At 37.0% G+C, this 14,004-nt stretch overlaps 1 protein-coding gene across 1 annotated transcript in view; it reads right to left on the bottom strand.

Annotated features, from left to right (window-relative positions):
- LOC135690980 (uncharacterized) overlaps positions 1-14,004 on the bottom strand; it is a 109,864-nt gene that overhangs the window by 78,268 nt on the left and 17,592 nt on the right. The window contains exons 2-13 of the mRNA XM_089116004.1: positions 12,134-12,179; positions 9,683-9,764; positions 8,955-9,055; positions 8,504-8,706; positions 7,325-7,343; positions 6,928-7,023; positions 5,234-5,563; positions 3,401-3,748; positions 2,765-3,103; positions 2,273-2,440; positions 1,971-2,147; positions 1,124-1,297 (exon numbers count right to left, since the gene is read on the bottom strand). Of these exons, the coding sequence (XP_088972130.1) occupies positions 1,124-1,297; positions 1,971-2,147; positions 2,273-2,440; positions 2,765-3,103; positions 3,401-3,748; positions 5,234-5,563; positions 6,928-7,023; positions 7,325-7,343; positions 8,504-8,706; positions 8,955-9,055; positions 9,683-9,764; positions 12,134-12,179 (2,083 nt within the window). The remainder of the gene's footprint in view (positions 1-1,123; positions 1,298-1,970; positions 2,148-2,272; positions 2,441-2,764; positions 3,104-3,400; positions 3,749-5,233; positions 5,564-6,927; positions 7,024-7,324; positions 7,344-8,503; positions 8,707-8,954; positions 9,056-9,682; positions 9,765-12,133; positions 12,180-14,004) is intronic.

The raw sequence follows: 14,004 nt of genomic DNA on the forward strand, positions 1-14,004 counted from the left end.
CACAATACAAACAATATCAATAGAAACGATTCTGTTATCAAAGTCGTAGTCCCATGCCTTAAATTACATTTTTATCAACTTATCAAATGATGACGTCACACAAATTGGGTGCGAGATGACGAGCACAGGCTATAATCCGGGACAATAATAGTTTAAACTTATTAGGTAAAATTGATGTTCTCCCTTTCCTTTGAAGCCAAAATGATAGAGCTACAATATTGTTTTGGGAGGAAAAGGGAGATTCAAAATAACAGAGGCAGCGTAAAGTAGAAAATTGAGAAAAATTCAATTTTATCTCAACAATTTTGTCCTTGATAAGGCTAGCCTTCTATTGATTGCAGAGACGTCTGTAACTTTTTCTCTGTTCGCAACATTGCAATCCTTTAGCAAATTTCTAAACTTTCATTTGCCATATATAACCCGTGTATATATATTTGACCGTTTTTGGTAATTTAACCGTTTAATCAAAATCAATAATTCTAGAAACATAAATTTTATGACGTCCCACTTGAGAACTTTTCTTAACGTTGTACTGTGTTTTTTCAGAAGATTAACGATTAGTTTACGATAAATTTATACATTTTTAACGGTATTCAAGAATTTTTAACGTCCATGAAAATCCCTGGAAATCTTTTAAAAACCAAGAAATCCAGAAATCTCCATCAAATCTGTTCGAAAATCCGAAAATCCCTGTCGAGATTTTAGGAATTTAAAAATCCTAAAAATCTCGTTCGCTATTTCAGGTAGTGAAATGCCCCTCGGCTTGAAGTGGGATAAACTATGTCAAGGCAAACAGAATAACTGCATCACAAAAGTTGACACATGAACAGTAGTGGGGGGGGGGGGGGGGGCTTTAGCTGGTATTAAAAGTATTGGTCTAGAACAAATTTCATTTTCAAATGAATTGGACTAAAATTTTTTTAAATCGCAAAAAGATTATTTTGCTCTTCTGTCTGTTGCAAAATTTTTAAGCAAAAGTTCTCAAATGCTTAGTAGCTATAATCAGCAGCATATTTCTTATTCATTGTGGTTTATTTCTAACTTTGAACTGAAGGATGATAATTTCGAGAAGTCTCCCTTTAACCAACTTTAATTATATAAAAACGATGATCATAATACGTACGTTTGCATGTGGGAATTGGTCCGGACCACTTTCCCTCTGCCCCACAAATTATGGTTTTTGGCCCGTGCAAGTTGTATCCGTAGTCGCAAGTAAAAGACATTACTGCACTGACATTAGTATTGCTCGTGCTTCTTGCTCCATTTGCAGGTGTCCCAGGGTCTCCACAACCAACGTCTAGAAGGACAATCAAATCGGCGTCACTTCATACTCATTCTACATCCGGCATGCATTTGGTGAAACTTGGCACTAGGCTAATTTTTGCCTAAATTTACTGATTACTTTAAAAATATTCGATAAAAACTGAAACAATGCATCGAGAGAGTGAAAGTAGGTTTGAGGTAAAAGATGGAAGTTACTGTTAGGTAAAAGAGGTAAAAGATGGAAACTAAATAACTGAAAACAGAATATCTACGAGGGAGGTTGGTAATGGTGTGGGGTGGTAGCCGAAGATAGAATGCGAGAGAGTATATTCCTTTTGGTTGCTTGGATGAGAACTACCATGAAATAAGACATACCAAGGGGAACAGAATAGTTTAAGAAAGATTACGCGATGTTAACGAAATAAAAGTTAATTCAACGGGGGGTGTGACTCAAGGGATATTTCTCACAACATGCTATTAGCAGGATTTGTTTTGCATTTCGTCTCATTTCGATGTTAGAGAAGGGATCATATTTTTCTGAAGTATTATTTGATGTGTATGATTTTGAAGCTACTTTACATAGTCAAAAGCTAGCCATGGGCGTCCATTGCTGAAATTGGCGTTTTCTCTTGAAAAGGTCTGAAATTCTTTTACTTCCTGCCCTTACCCGCAGCTGAAATCTAAAATATATGGGTCAGTGTGCTTACCTATACAATTTGGCAAAGATCCGGACCACAGTCCATTTTCTTGACAACGACGAACTCGACTTCCATTCAACTGGTACCCCCCAAAACAAGAGTATATTGCTGTGCTATTGAAGTTGTAACTGCCATCGATTTGATAAACGCCATTTGCAATGATTCCGGGGGGGCCACAAATGATTTCTGTCATAAAACAGGATATGTAAATAATTGACAGAAAATACCAATAGTTCAAAAAAAATTTAGAGTATTAGAGACAAAATTACGGTTGATTTAATGTAAAATTACAAGGTGATTTACGAAAATACCTAGGCATTTTGGAGATTTCCCACTCCACATTGCACCAAAGGCACAAGTTGTTGTTGCACTGCCATTAAGCCTATAGCCACTGTTGCATTTGTAAGTAACCCGAACTCCAGAGTTTGTTTGCAATGTGCTTATGGATCCGTGCTCCGGAACCACTAACTTGGGGCATCCTACCAAACAAAACATCGAAATTAGATTGATTGAGAGCAAAGAAGAAGAATACAACATTCTGCTTATTACTAGACAACCTTAAAAAAGATTCTAACTTTAAAAACATGGAAAACTGAAATGATATCAAAATGGCAGACAGCTGTCAAGACAAGATAATAAAAATATAGTAGGAGGGAGGGAATGGTGAGTATCCGTTTTATATATTAAGAAACTACTAAGACACTAAGATTATAAAAAAACAGAGACATGACTTTGCGACAGAATGATATAGAAATTATAAGAGAGATTTGATTTGACGACGTGAGCACGACCTTGTTACGTACCAACGGAGAAAGAAATTCGAAATCCCTTTTTGCTGTAACTGTAATCTGACTTAAAGGTAACATCTAATTTGGACGTAGCTGTATCTAGGATCCATGCCTCCGAGGCCAGCCTCGCAAGTTTTCCAGAATATCTTTTAATCGAGGCACCGGTGTTGCCATTCAGCACATCGAAAACATCAAAGTTCAATTCAGTGTCGAAAAAATGAAACAGTAAGCCGATGTTTCTTCCGTTTGGTTCGTTGATTTTCCATGTGCAATCTAACATATTTGGGTAGTTTTTATAGCCAAATCCTGGACTGGAAATTACACCTTTCGTTGCATTAAGTTCGATGTTACAACCTGGAAGGTAAATGAAAGAAGTCTCAGTAGCCTCTATCAGGAATGGGCAGAAAATATAGTTGCAGAGCAAAAACAAGCTACAAAACTCAAATGGCAATTATAGCATCTGGCCTACCAGGAAAGCGGTGGCAATAACATCATCGCATTATATTTATATTAAGCTGTTTTTTACTGGGTTATTTAGAAAACGAATCTTGATGTAATTTAAGATTGCAGTGAATGGAAAAGCTTTTTACGAAAATTCCAACATTGTATCAACAATATGCTCTATGTTACCACAAAGGGCATTCTACCTACCTCCGTACACGACTGCCTTAAAACCTCTACTACCATTGGCGCGATCTGACGTGAACTTCATCGTGAGCCCTGCTCCAGTCGAAATAAATGTTTGCCCAGTCTGTGCGCCTGACAATCTGGCGATCAATTTATCTGTGCTCAAAACACCATCCCTTATGTCTACCACATCATTGATAAGTTCGGTTTCAAAGTCAACAAAACGGAGGCTCAGTACACTGTTAGGGTCGCCAGTAATCGTCCAAGTGCATTTGGAATTTGTTGGATAATGTAAAGGATATTTTGGTGAAATGATTTCCCGCATTTGACCTTTACCAACATTCAATGCTACTCCACAAGCGCTCTCATTCACTGAAGTAAGATGAGAAATTAGAAAAATGGTTTTAGATTATGTTCACATTGCTCCGTATTAATTTTTATCCGTTTTTACATCGATTCTGTTCACACTGATCCGGATACATTATATTATGAAAACGTTATGAAAACGATGAAGCGTTCACATTGCTCCGCTATGGATAAAAAGGAAAACGCCACGAACTGGTTTACAGCACTTGCCACTGCTTATAAACTTTTCAAACACCTCACTGCCACTAATTTTACTCCAAGGTATACTAACTTCGAGTGAATCAGCCATTTTAAGATAAGTTATTCAAATTGGCGCGGTCTAAGAATCTTGCTGTATTGTTGTTGTTTTTAGCGTTTTCAAAAGTATCCGTTTTCGGTGTTCACACTGCGTTTTTGCGTTTTCAAAAGTCTCTGTTTTCAAGATGGAGCAGTGTGAACGCAAGGCACAAACGGATACCTTTTTATCCGTTTTCATATGAATACGGATAAGTGTGAACGGGGTTTTAAAGAACTGAAAACTCGTTTCAAGATTTTATATTGTTTTTGCTGCTGTTGAAGTTTTTTGCTGCTGTTGTTGCCGTTAATTTATTTATTGACGCGATACTTTCATAGTTAAAAACTTATAAGGTATATACAAAGCAAAATCTTCAGGATTGATCCCTTAACGTTTACGAAAATCACATCAATTCAGACTAAAATTGACAGATTTAATCTACTTTCTAAGAATTTGGGATTTGCATTTTGTGGGCTGTCGACGGGCAAAGCGGCTTGAAGTATTGTAATCCTTGAAGATACCTTTTTCGGGGCTCATGCTAGGAGAGATGTACAAAAAAACAAAACCAAATATCCGAAAAGAAACATCCGAAACAACTACCCAGCAAGCACTAACTTCAGTATTGGCAAAAAATCAGTTTTCAAAGCTGCGTTATCTTCTAGTCATCCTTGTTTACACTTTTAACCGTCCAATGCCAACGCATTATCTCAACATTGGTTACAATGAAAAACTTCATGGTAGAATCATAATGGTCTATGGCAGACTAGACCAAACGGTAAATTCGGCCAGCCAAACAAAATATAGAGAAAAGCTACATTTTTGCTAAATCTTTGGAGTAATAGTATTATCAAAATAGGCTTTGTTTGCTACAAAAGTTCCACTTGCTTTCAATTTTAATTTGCTGTTGCCTTTAACTTTGTTTCTTGCTTCGTTATTTGAAATTTCGAGATTATTTTAACAAAATTTTGAATATTTTTGTGCAAAAATTTTCGTTTTCTTTATACTTTTGTGGCTTTCAACAAGCGGCCAAAATTCTGCCAGCTGTTGCTTTTTCGGCCAAGTCAAATTTCGATGGCCAACAGCTTTGAAAATTGACCACAATTGAGAAATTTGGCCGTCAAAACGCCCAAACAGCTACCCTGGATAACGTGAAGCTATAATATTTTATATGGCCATAGTAAGCAAAAGAAATGATTGATTGTTTGAAAATTACTCACCTGCCCTGTAGCCAGCCAAGAACCCTTTATTCTGGATGGACTCATCAGATACAAATCGGACCAGCATTTGGTTACCAGATGACAGCAAAGGCGTCACCTTGCCTAGACCCATCAATCGAGCAATGATCTTTGAAGATGAGGTTGGCCCATCGTAAACATCAACATTATCGAACCCAGGCTCCAGGTGAATTTCTTTGAATGACAGCTCCACTTTTGACTTCAAAGGAACCGTGATCTTCCAAGTGCAGTCTGAATCAGATGGGTAAAACGTAGGGTACTCTGGTGACATAAAAGAGCCATTTGTTCCCCCAAGTTTCCCTCCACAGTTTTCTGAAATAAAAAAATTAATTAACACCAGCTCTTCTGAATCTTTCATTGATGTTCACTATTTGCAAAAGAATTAAAAATCTGAAAAACAATATTAATCACATAAACGCGGAGGAGTAGAGCTAAGGGACACCAGAGAGCTGAGCTCCCTCCCGGACGCCAAGAGTAACCCTTTTTAGCAGCACATCCCTGACACAATTGGCTGTTTAAAAAATTATAAGGAGTTGGTGGTTTGGCATCAAGAATAACAAAACATATTTTCCAAAAGAAAACGACTAATTCGTAGGTTTAAAATGATTAGATAAAACGTTGATGCGTTTAGCTACGGTTTAAATTCAAATTCAGGTAATGCTCTGAAAATGAGAATGATTTGATGTCTTGAAACCGCTAATATATAAAACAAGATCGACATATACAACAAGCCCGTAGCCAAGGGGTAGCATGGGGTGGCAATGCCACCCTTAAAGCAAGAGAGTGCCTGCTGATTGCCATTGCCCAGAATATTGTCTCTAAATTTTTAATGAAGTTTTTCTATGTTGTCATTAGATTGCTGTTCAACCTAATACTGGAAGAAGGAAAGATGTTTATTGGGGTCTATCATTACCCATGTAGAACTTAAGATTATGGCTGGGGCTCAAAAAAATTTCGCTGCCAAGCAAAAACTTGGCGCTACTTGGGTGCTTCTCAGAAAATTGCTGAAACAACTGCCTGCAACACAGTGGTCAGGGCATTTCAAAATCACAAGTTATGTGAACAAGAAATTGTGTGGACAATATTCTACACTCTATAGAATAGATACCCAATGAAATAATCAGTGGTCAGGAACATTCAGCGAAGAAGGGCCTTTGTTGACAAGCACTTAGATGATTTTTTGATATCAGAACCGACAGTGTTTTCAGTATTATTTCCACAAACTCTAGCCACCGCTCCCTCCCCCCACCCCTACAAAAGCTTCACTTTAAACTTCGCCTGCATTGAACACGGGAAATTTTGCCACCCCTACTCCACACGCCTGGCTACGGGCTCGATATACAAATGAGCAATGAGGCAACTCAACTTATCATTGAAACCTGTCAAGTCTATTTAATCCTGCCTTTTGGGTTAAAATAATACATGGGGTTTCTTGCCAGATACTTCGTGGTAAGCCTATGTTAATAAATAAGGCCTCCACAGGCGACGGAAAATTAAGGGCAATTCAAACAACTCTTTCAAACCATCTCTTTTCTTAGTCATAAATTGTGACAAGATATATATCCACCAAGTTTAAAATACTTGTCAAAAGTCAAAAACAACGATGACCATGCAAATTGACATTTTTTTATTTATAAATTATAGGAATTAAGAGGTGCAATACAATAGGCACGCACTGCAATTTCTCTCATCTGAGCGGTCCCCACAATCATTGGCACGGTCGCACACTGCATACTTTGTAATACACTTTCCATTGTCACATCGAAATTGCCCTGCAAATAATTACATTATTTGAGAAATGGCCTAAAACAATTCACATTAGAATCAACTAACGAGAGATTAGTTTTCAAGCTGCAATATTTTGTTTCGCTTTCGCGTTCAGTGACAGGTATAACGGTCTAAAAAGATCAATAGCTTAAAATTTTGATAGGCCTACTGGCCCTCATATCTTATATCCATATCAAATAAGTTCAAACACATATCAAACAATGACTGAACAGAGAATTCGACAATTGTTCTTTTAAAATGAAAGTTTGAAAAAACAGAAAAAGTAAACATAATTCAAAAATATACCTTTGTAACAAGCGTTGACCTACGAAAGAAATGACTGAAATAACTGTCGTTAAAACTTTTTCGATAAACAAAAATATTGTCAAAAGTTCATGGGTAGAGTAAAATACAACAATTGGAGACAGCTTTTCGGTTTGACACCATTTCAAATGTTAGATTATAAATGACGCTGGATAGAAATAGAAAAGGAACACAAGCAGGGGTAGATACAAGTCAAATAAAGCTAGGAATCTACGTTAACCCTATCCAGACCGGCCTTTTTGAGCTGCTAGAAGCCTCAGGAGGGGCTCATTTAACCCCCCCCCCCACCCCCAACTCTAAAATCGTTGTTCCTTGGTCTATGTTGACAAAAACCATCATAGACATAGCAGATATCATAATGTAACAGCTACAAAAGACGTCCCTAATAAGGAGCAAACCCAATTGAGATTTTTGTCCGATCTAAGTTTGCATTAATAAAGGATTTTTCAATAAATCAAGCAATGGTGAACCTAACTCTTGAAGTGGATTAGTTTGCCCGGGCCGAAAGGGGCCCAATTTTAGCCCGGAGCGTGTGTGGTTTGGTCTAGAGCAAAATAAATCATACGTCTTGCAATTAACTATTCATGTCAATTCTCTTAGCCTTAAACCCGAAGCTACTTTAGTTTTGACAACTTGCAAAATTAAAGCAATCTTGACATCACATGATCGTCTAAATTGGGTGCTTTGGTGTATTTCTTCGACCCTTGTTACAAAGTAGGGTGAGTGTGCATTATCTTTGCACCAAAGATATGAGCAATGGAGCCTCTTTGATTACAAAACAATGCTGCAAACTTGCATGATGCCCAACTGCAGCTATTCTAGCTAAATAAACAAGTTGCTGTCTAACCAAAGGGTGATGTAACGTTACCACTGAATGTGGGCAATTTTCCATAACAAATCGCCTTAGTGATATATTTCAAATACACGGCTCTGACAAAATTGGACAATTGACTTTTCTATCATGGAACAACCGAGCCTCCATAACTTATGCTTCAGATCTTCAGAACTCCTTTCTCCTCTTCTATACAACCAAACAAATAGATACAGTGAAATCGTGTGATGATGATAGGTAGCCCATCAAGATGACTAGAAGCTTGTCTAGGCTTATGAAGAGGCCTATTTTTAATGTGTGTCGTGTCACAAACCTTAACTAAGGCATACCTGACAGATAAAGGTTTGCTCGACACCACAGAATTTGTCAGTCCACAAGAATCTGTGTCTGCCCCGCGTTTGCAGTTCGACGCAGTCTTGGCCCAGAGATTCGTCATCAGGCACCCCCGGAGCAAACCACCGGAAACTGTATTTGTTAGCTCTAGTTCCATCAGACCATTCGAATGTACCCTCGGTTCTGCGATCGTTAGCACCTGGTTAAAAATGCAAGCTAATTAATGCTATACAACATATGAAAATTATAGAAATTGATAATTTTCTGTATATATTTCTTTCTTCACACCCTAGTTAATTTTTTGTACAAGGAAAATTCAAACATGTACACAAGCAAAAATATCTAAATCTATTGAATTAAGATAAAAATGCAGATCCTAATGGAATGATGTGGATTCGCAGAGTTACCAAAAAAACAGACTAAGACAACGGAAACCAGGAATCTTACCGATCCATATTGTTCGTCGCCTCCGATCGAAATACCTCACGATGCGGAACATGAAGTAGTTGGTTGCCCAGTCACGAATTGTGACCAAATCACCCCCAAGACTAAAAATGAAAAATTATGCAATTTTGAACCAGCAGGTAATGAGAGTGAATGAGATTTGGGCAGGAGCGTCGAGATGGGGTTAGGCGGGGCAAAAAGTCCTTTAACAGCTTTTTTGTCAATAAAACCAAACTTTTTTTGTCAATACTTTTCTGGAATAAAACCAAACCAGAAAGGTAGACTAAACTTAATAATGCATATCTCTGCTACCATAAAGTATTCTCAAAACTTCATAAAAAGTCTGTGGAAAAGCATCACTTTTTAACATTATTAAACCTTGGTTTCAACATTAGTCTACAACAAAAACCAATTTTGAATGGCTGTTGAGAAGAGAAAATAAGCAATGCTCAATAACTTTCTTAACATTTGTTCAAGATTAATTTTAAAACGGAACTAAATCCATTAACCATCAAAAGGGCCGCAGTTTTTTTGTCTCTCTCAGAAAATTAGTATCATAACATTTCAGCAATTAGTGTTTTATCGAATTGATAAGTCGCTCGATAAGTGGAATTTATGGTCAAACAGTTTTGTTGTGAAGTATCGGGCAGATGCTAAGTCAAACCGATTCCTTGGACACATAAAAACGAACAAAGTTCGATAAAAAAGAAATAACGCGACGACTTCAATACCTTCTGCAGTAATATTGGGCGCCCAGCCATTGCATTGGCTGGTTGACATATAAGTAGCATCGGTTGCATCTCTGAACCCATCCTTAAAAATTGAAAATGACAAAATCATCAAACGTGCATTGGTTCATTAGATTGGAAGCTTTCTAAGACCCTGCTTGTTTTGACCTTGAGAGAAAGAGTACTTTTTCCCAACCCATATGATACATTGCATTAAAAGCCATTGTAATAGTGAGATTGTGCAATCAATCAACAGAAAATATGTTTTCTAACAAACAGCTAACTTGATAGATATGCTGATATTTGCAATGTTTCAATGTTGACAGTCGAAAGGCTAGAACTTTGGAAAAAAAGAAAAGGAGATATTCATTTAGTCATGTCTTTATCCTAAGAATGCATACAATCAATTTTTGAAATGCAATTAAAACTGGGGAGTTACTGGGAGTAACAAAAAAATATGGGGAAAAGAGAGTTACTGGGCTCCTAAAAAATAAAGAGGGAAAACTTATGTTTGATGACAATGAAGTTGCAGGCTTTATGAATGAATTTTTTACAAATATTGGTAAAAAACTGGCAAAGAATCGCAATGAAACAGAACAATCACCGAATGAGTATATACATAGAGTTACTCCGACAACTGAACATATTGATATAACTGAGAATGCTGTTGACAAGAAGCTGAGAAAGCATGTGGACTAGAAAGAATAACAACCAAACAACTAAGAATAGCATTTGTTGAGCTGAGTTTTCCAATAGCAATTATATGTCACATGGGATATTTTGAAGAAAAGTATTTAAGTCAGTGGAAAATTGGAAAACTAAACCAGCGCACAAACAAGGCGAAAGAGCAGAGAGAGGAAACTATCGGCCTCTGATAATGCTATCCATTCCAAGCAAGGTAAATGAGTCATTGATATGCGATGGTATGGAGAAACAAATTTACATGACAAGACATTGACTTTAGGAAGGCGTTTGGTTGTGTAGTCCACGTCATACTTGAACAGAAATTGATCGCAGCAGGATTCAGTGGCAAATTATATCAGATGATCCAGAGCTACCTAGAAAATAAGAAACTACACGTAGAGTTGAATGGAGTTAAATCCGAGATAAAATTAATTGCTTATGGATTGTCTTGAGGTTCACCGTTAGCATCAAGACTTTTCTCATCTTTTGTGAATGATTCCTGTTCTTTTTCCCAGCGTTACTTTGACAACTACTGATTTAACGTGCGTCTCTTTACGCTACACTATTGTTCTCAAACTGTTACGGCATAGTTTGTGACTTTGAAATCCCCTGGCCACCGTGTTGCAGGCAGACGATTCTGAATTTTTTCTGAGAAGCGCCCAAGTGGCACTTGATCTTTTGCAGCAAGTCCTTCAGCGAGTCCTACAGTCGGTAGTAAAAGCCCCAATAGGCAATTTTCTATCGGCCAGTATTGACTCCAATTGTCTTGACAGTGCAATGAAAACGACAACCAACCCCATTAAAAAAATTTGGAGACAAAATTTTCCGGGTGGCAAACAGCTGGTTTTCTCTTTTTCCAGGGTTGGCAAAGTGTGGCTATGACCCTGGATTCTATAAGATATACTGACGAGCGCTGACGGAACGCTGACGAACAATCCGGAAATTCTTAATCTCGCATTTTTATAAAGAATTGAGAGTTTATTCTCAGTTAGTCAGTTAATCAGGTGGTAAGTATTCTCCGGACATTTTAAGCAAAGGTTTGACAACCGGACTCCGTGAATATTCTTTGTGGTTGGTTGATCTGTTGCGCATGCGCTGGTGAAGATTTGACAGAAAAACGGCTCAACTTCAGCACCACAGTATAAAATCAAGTCGTGCCAGTTTTCGTACTAAAACCGAACCGCACTTTTTCAGATAAAGCAGAGTGTGGCATGACGTATAAAATGTTCCATGTAAAGATTTCAAACATTTTAATAGCACAAAGACCAATTGGTTTTGAGCTTTACAAACTACAGGTAAATATAACAGCTTTTTTTTTCACTAAAATAATTTACTTGGCATAGAATCCATGAGAAATTGAGCATCGTGAAATGAATTCTAAGTATCTAGACAGAATAGATGGTAACGACTTTTAAGAAATCGGAGACATTCATGAAAGTAGGAACTGAAGACAGTTCTCAGAGTACATGAGATGTTGAAAAGTTTTCACTACTTTCTTTGAAGACACACGAATGAAGCAAAGTTGTTCAAAAAAGCTCAATTGATTGAAATTTACGAGCTGACAAACAAAGCTAAACCATTGCGCTGTCTCGTGTTCTTGATACAACTTTTTATACTTTAAAGCATAAATAATTTTCTCATTTTTTGAAAAAAGTTGAAGGAATACCTCTAGAGCCTAGCTTATATGACGTCATTGCAGATTCCCTTTAAGTACTTTCTGTTGTATTTTCACAAATGAATATTCGTTGATTTAAATTGAATAGTATTTACCTTGAGGGCACTGATAGTGTCTTCGATAATAGTCATTATTTTGGTTCTGCAATAGAAAAAAGAATTCATTAGAGAACAACAAAGCAAAAGAAGTTCCTAAAAACCATATTAAATTTTCCAAAATATGGCCATCTAATCAAATTTAAACTTTTAGGTTTGAATTTTCATTTTATATTTCAAATGCATTCTATATTTACACTCATACTTAAAGGGCCTCTCTAGCCAAATTTTGCACTTGCATTTTATTGGCTAATCTAAAGGAGTTAAACCTGCTGATCACGAATTCGTTATTTGTTTTTCGATATTTTTTACAGTTTGTGAGATATAAGCTCTTGCATTTCGATAATTTAATTTAATTAACCGACAAAAATTTTTCGGTTTGGTGACACTGTGACGCAATTTTGACGTCACTGTGCATTTCGTTAGTCTCGTCTTAAACCGAATCGAATGACGGCGATTCGCAAATGAACACTGCAAGTGATGGTACTCTCCATCTGTAGCCAGTTCTGTTCCACCGGCTTTTAGCTTGAGCATTTCAGACACCAAGCCTTTAGTTGTTCATCGTTTCTGGAAAACAACTGAAGTGTCAATTTCGATTAATTATACGCGAGGGAAGAGCTGGAACAGGAAGCCATAGCTTTGTGGGCCTATACAGGTGATCAAAACAAAGTCGTGACACAGCATGGACCCGCAGACTTAGAATGATAGTAAATATTTAATAATTTTCGATCCTAAAAAGCTCCTGCTGTAGATTTAGATGCAGTTATCAACGCGTGACCATGAATCCTTAACGTTTCGGTGGAAGATATACGAAATTCATGGCGAACTAGAGCCGCACATTGTGACGTCAGAATGTCACAAAACTGATTCGGCTTTTGTCGTTTTTTTCTTGGAAAGGTGCAACTTTAAAGCCTTTAAACTTCGAAACTAATTGGAATTTTGCAAAAACAATGACTTTGCCATAATACACGCACCAGATGCTAACTTTTTACTCAATAAAAAAAATTTTTTTTTGGCTGGAGAGGCCCTTTAAAATCTAATTATTAAACCTAAAATTTTAAATTTGTGGGTGGTAGGGGAAGAGTGTTGTAAAAAGCCAATGAACGTGAGTGACGTTTTAATAAATTGGTACAAATTAATGCGGAAGTAAACGGAGATCGGGTGTTGGAGCACTTCGTTTGTATTTGATATATGAGTTTTTGAATTAAAAAGCCTTTGAAAAAAGCAAACATTTTGAGTTGTTGTGTTTTTACCGATCCATGTGTAACGTAGTACGGAAGAATTACCCTAGATGGGGTTGATTAAGAACCAACACGCATATTAATTGGTAAACTTCGATCTGTAAGCTATCAGAAATCTATCCAATCTGTCCAACTCTAAAAAACAACTCTACTCAATCTCAACTAAAAACGCCCTTCTTATTTCAATCTTCTTTCTTACTCTGCAATACTATATACTGTGTTACGGATTGATACGTTTTAATTGGGAAGTTAACAATACAGAATAATCCGGTTATAACATACTTGAAGGGACCAGCGGATTAAGTACGTTATTACCGAGTACGTTATAACTTGGTTTTACTATGTTATTGCATCAACGTGTGAAAATTAGCAAACGTAATAATGATGATCATAGCACGAAATTTATGCTAATGACGACATTCCCAACTACAGAATCATATTCAAGCTGTTAATCTGACACTGTTGTCAGAACATAGATCAAATCACTGAGCTAGGAATTATATATGTATATAACCAGTTGTACTGAATTATAGCTTAGACCCCCTGACTCCATTTTGTTATAACCTCGTTTTGATTAGAGACCACGTTTTTTTGTGATAGTGGATAGTTTTTTGTTGATCGATCTAGCTT

The sequence above is a fragment of the Rhopilema esculentum genome, chromosome 4 (assembly GCF_057945365.1).
Source record: "Rhopilema esculentum isolate cy_ngs chromosome 4, ASM5794536v1, whole genome shotgun sequence".
Taxonomy (NCBI): Eukaryota; Metazoa; Cnidaria; class Scyphozoa; order Rhizostomeae; family Rhizostomatidae; genus Rhopilema; species Rhopilema esculentum.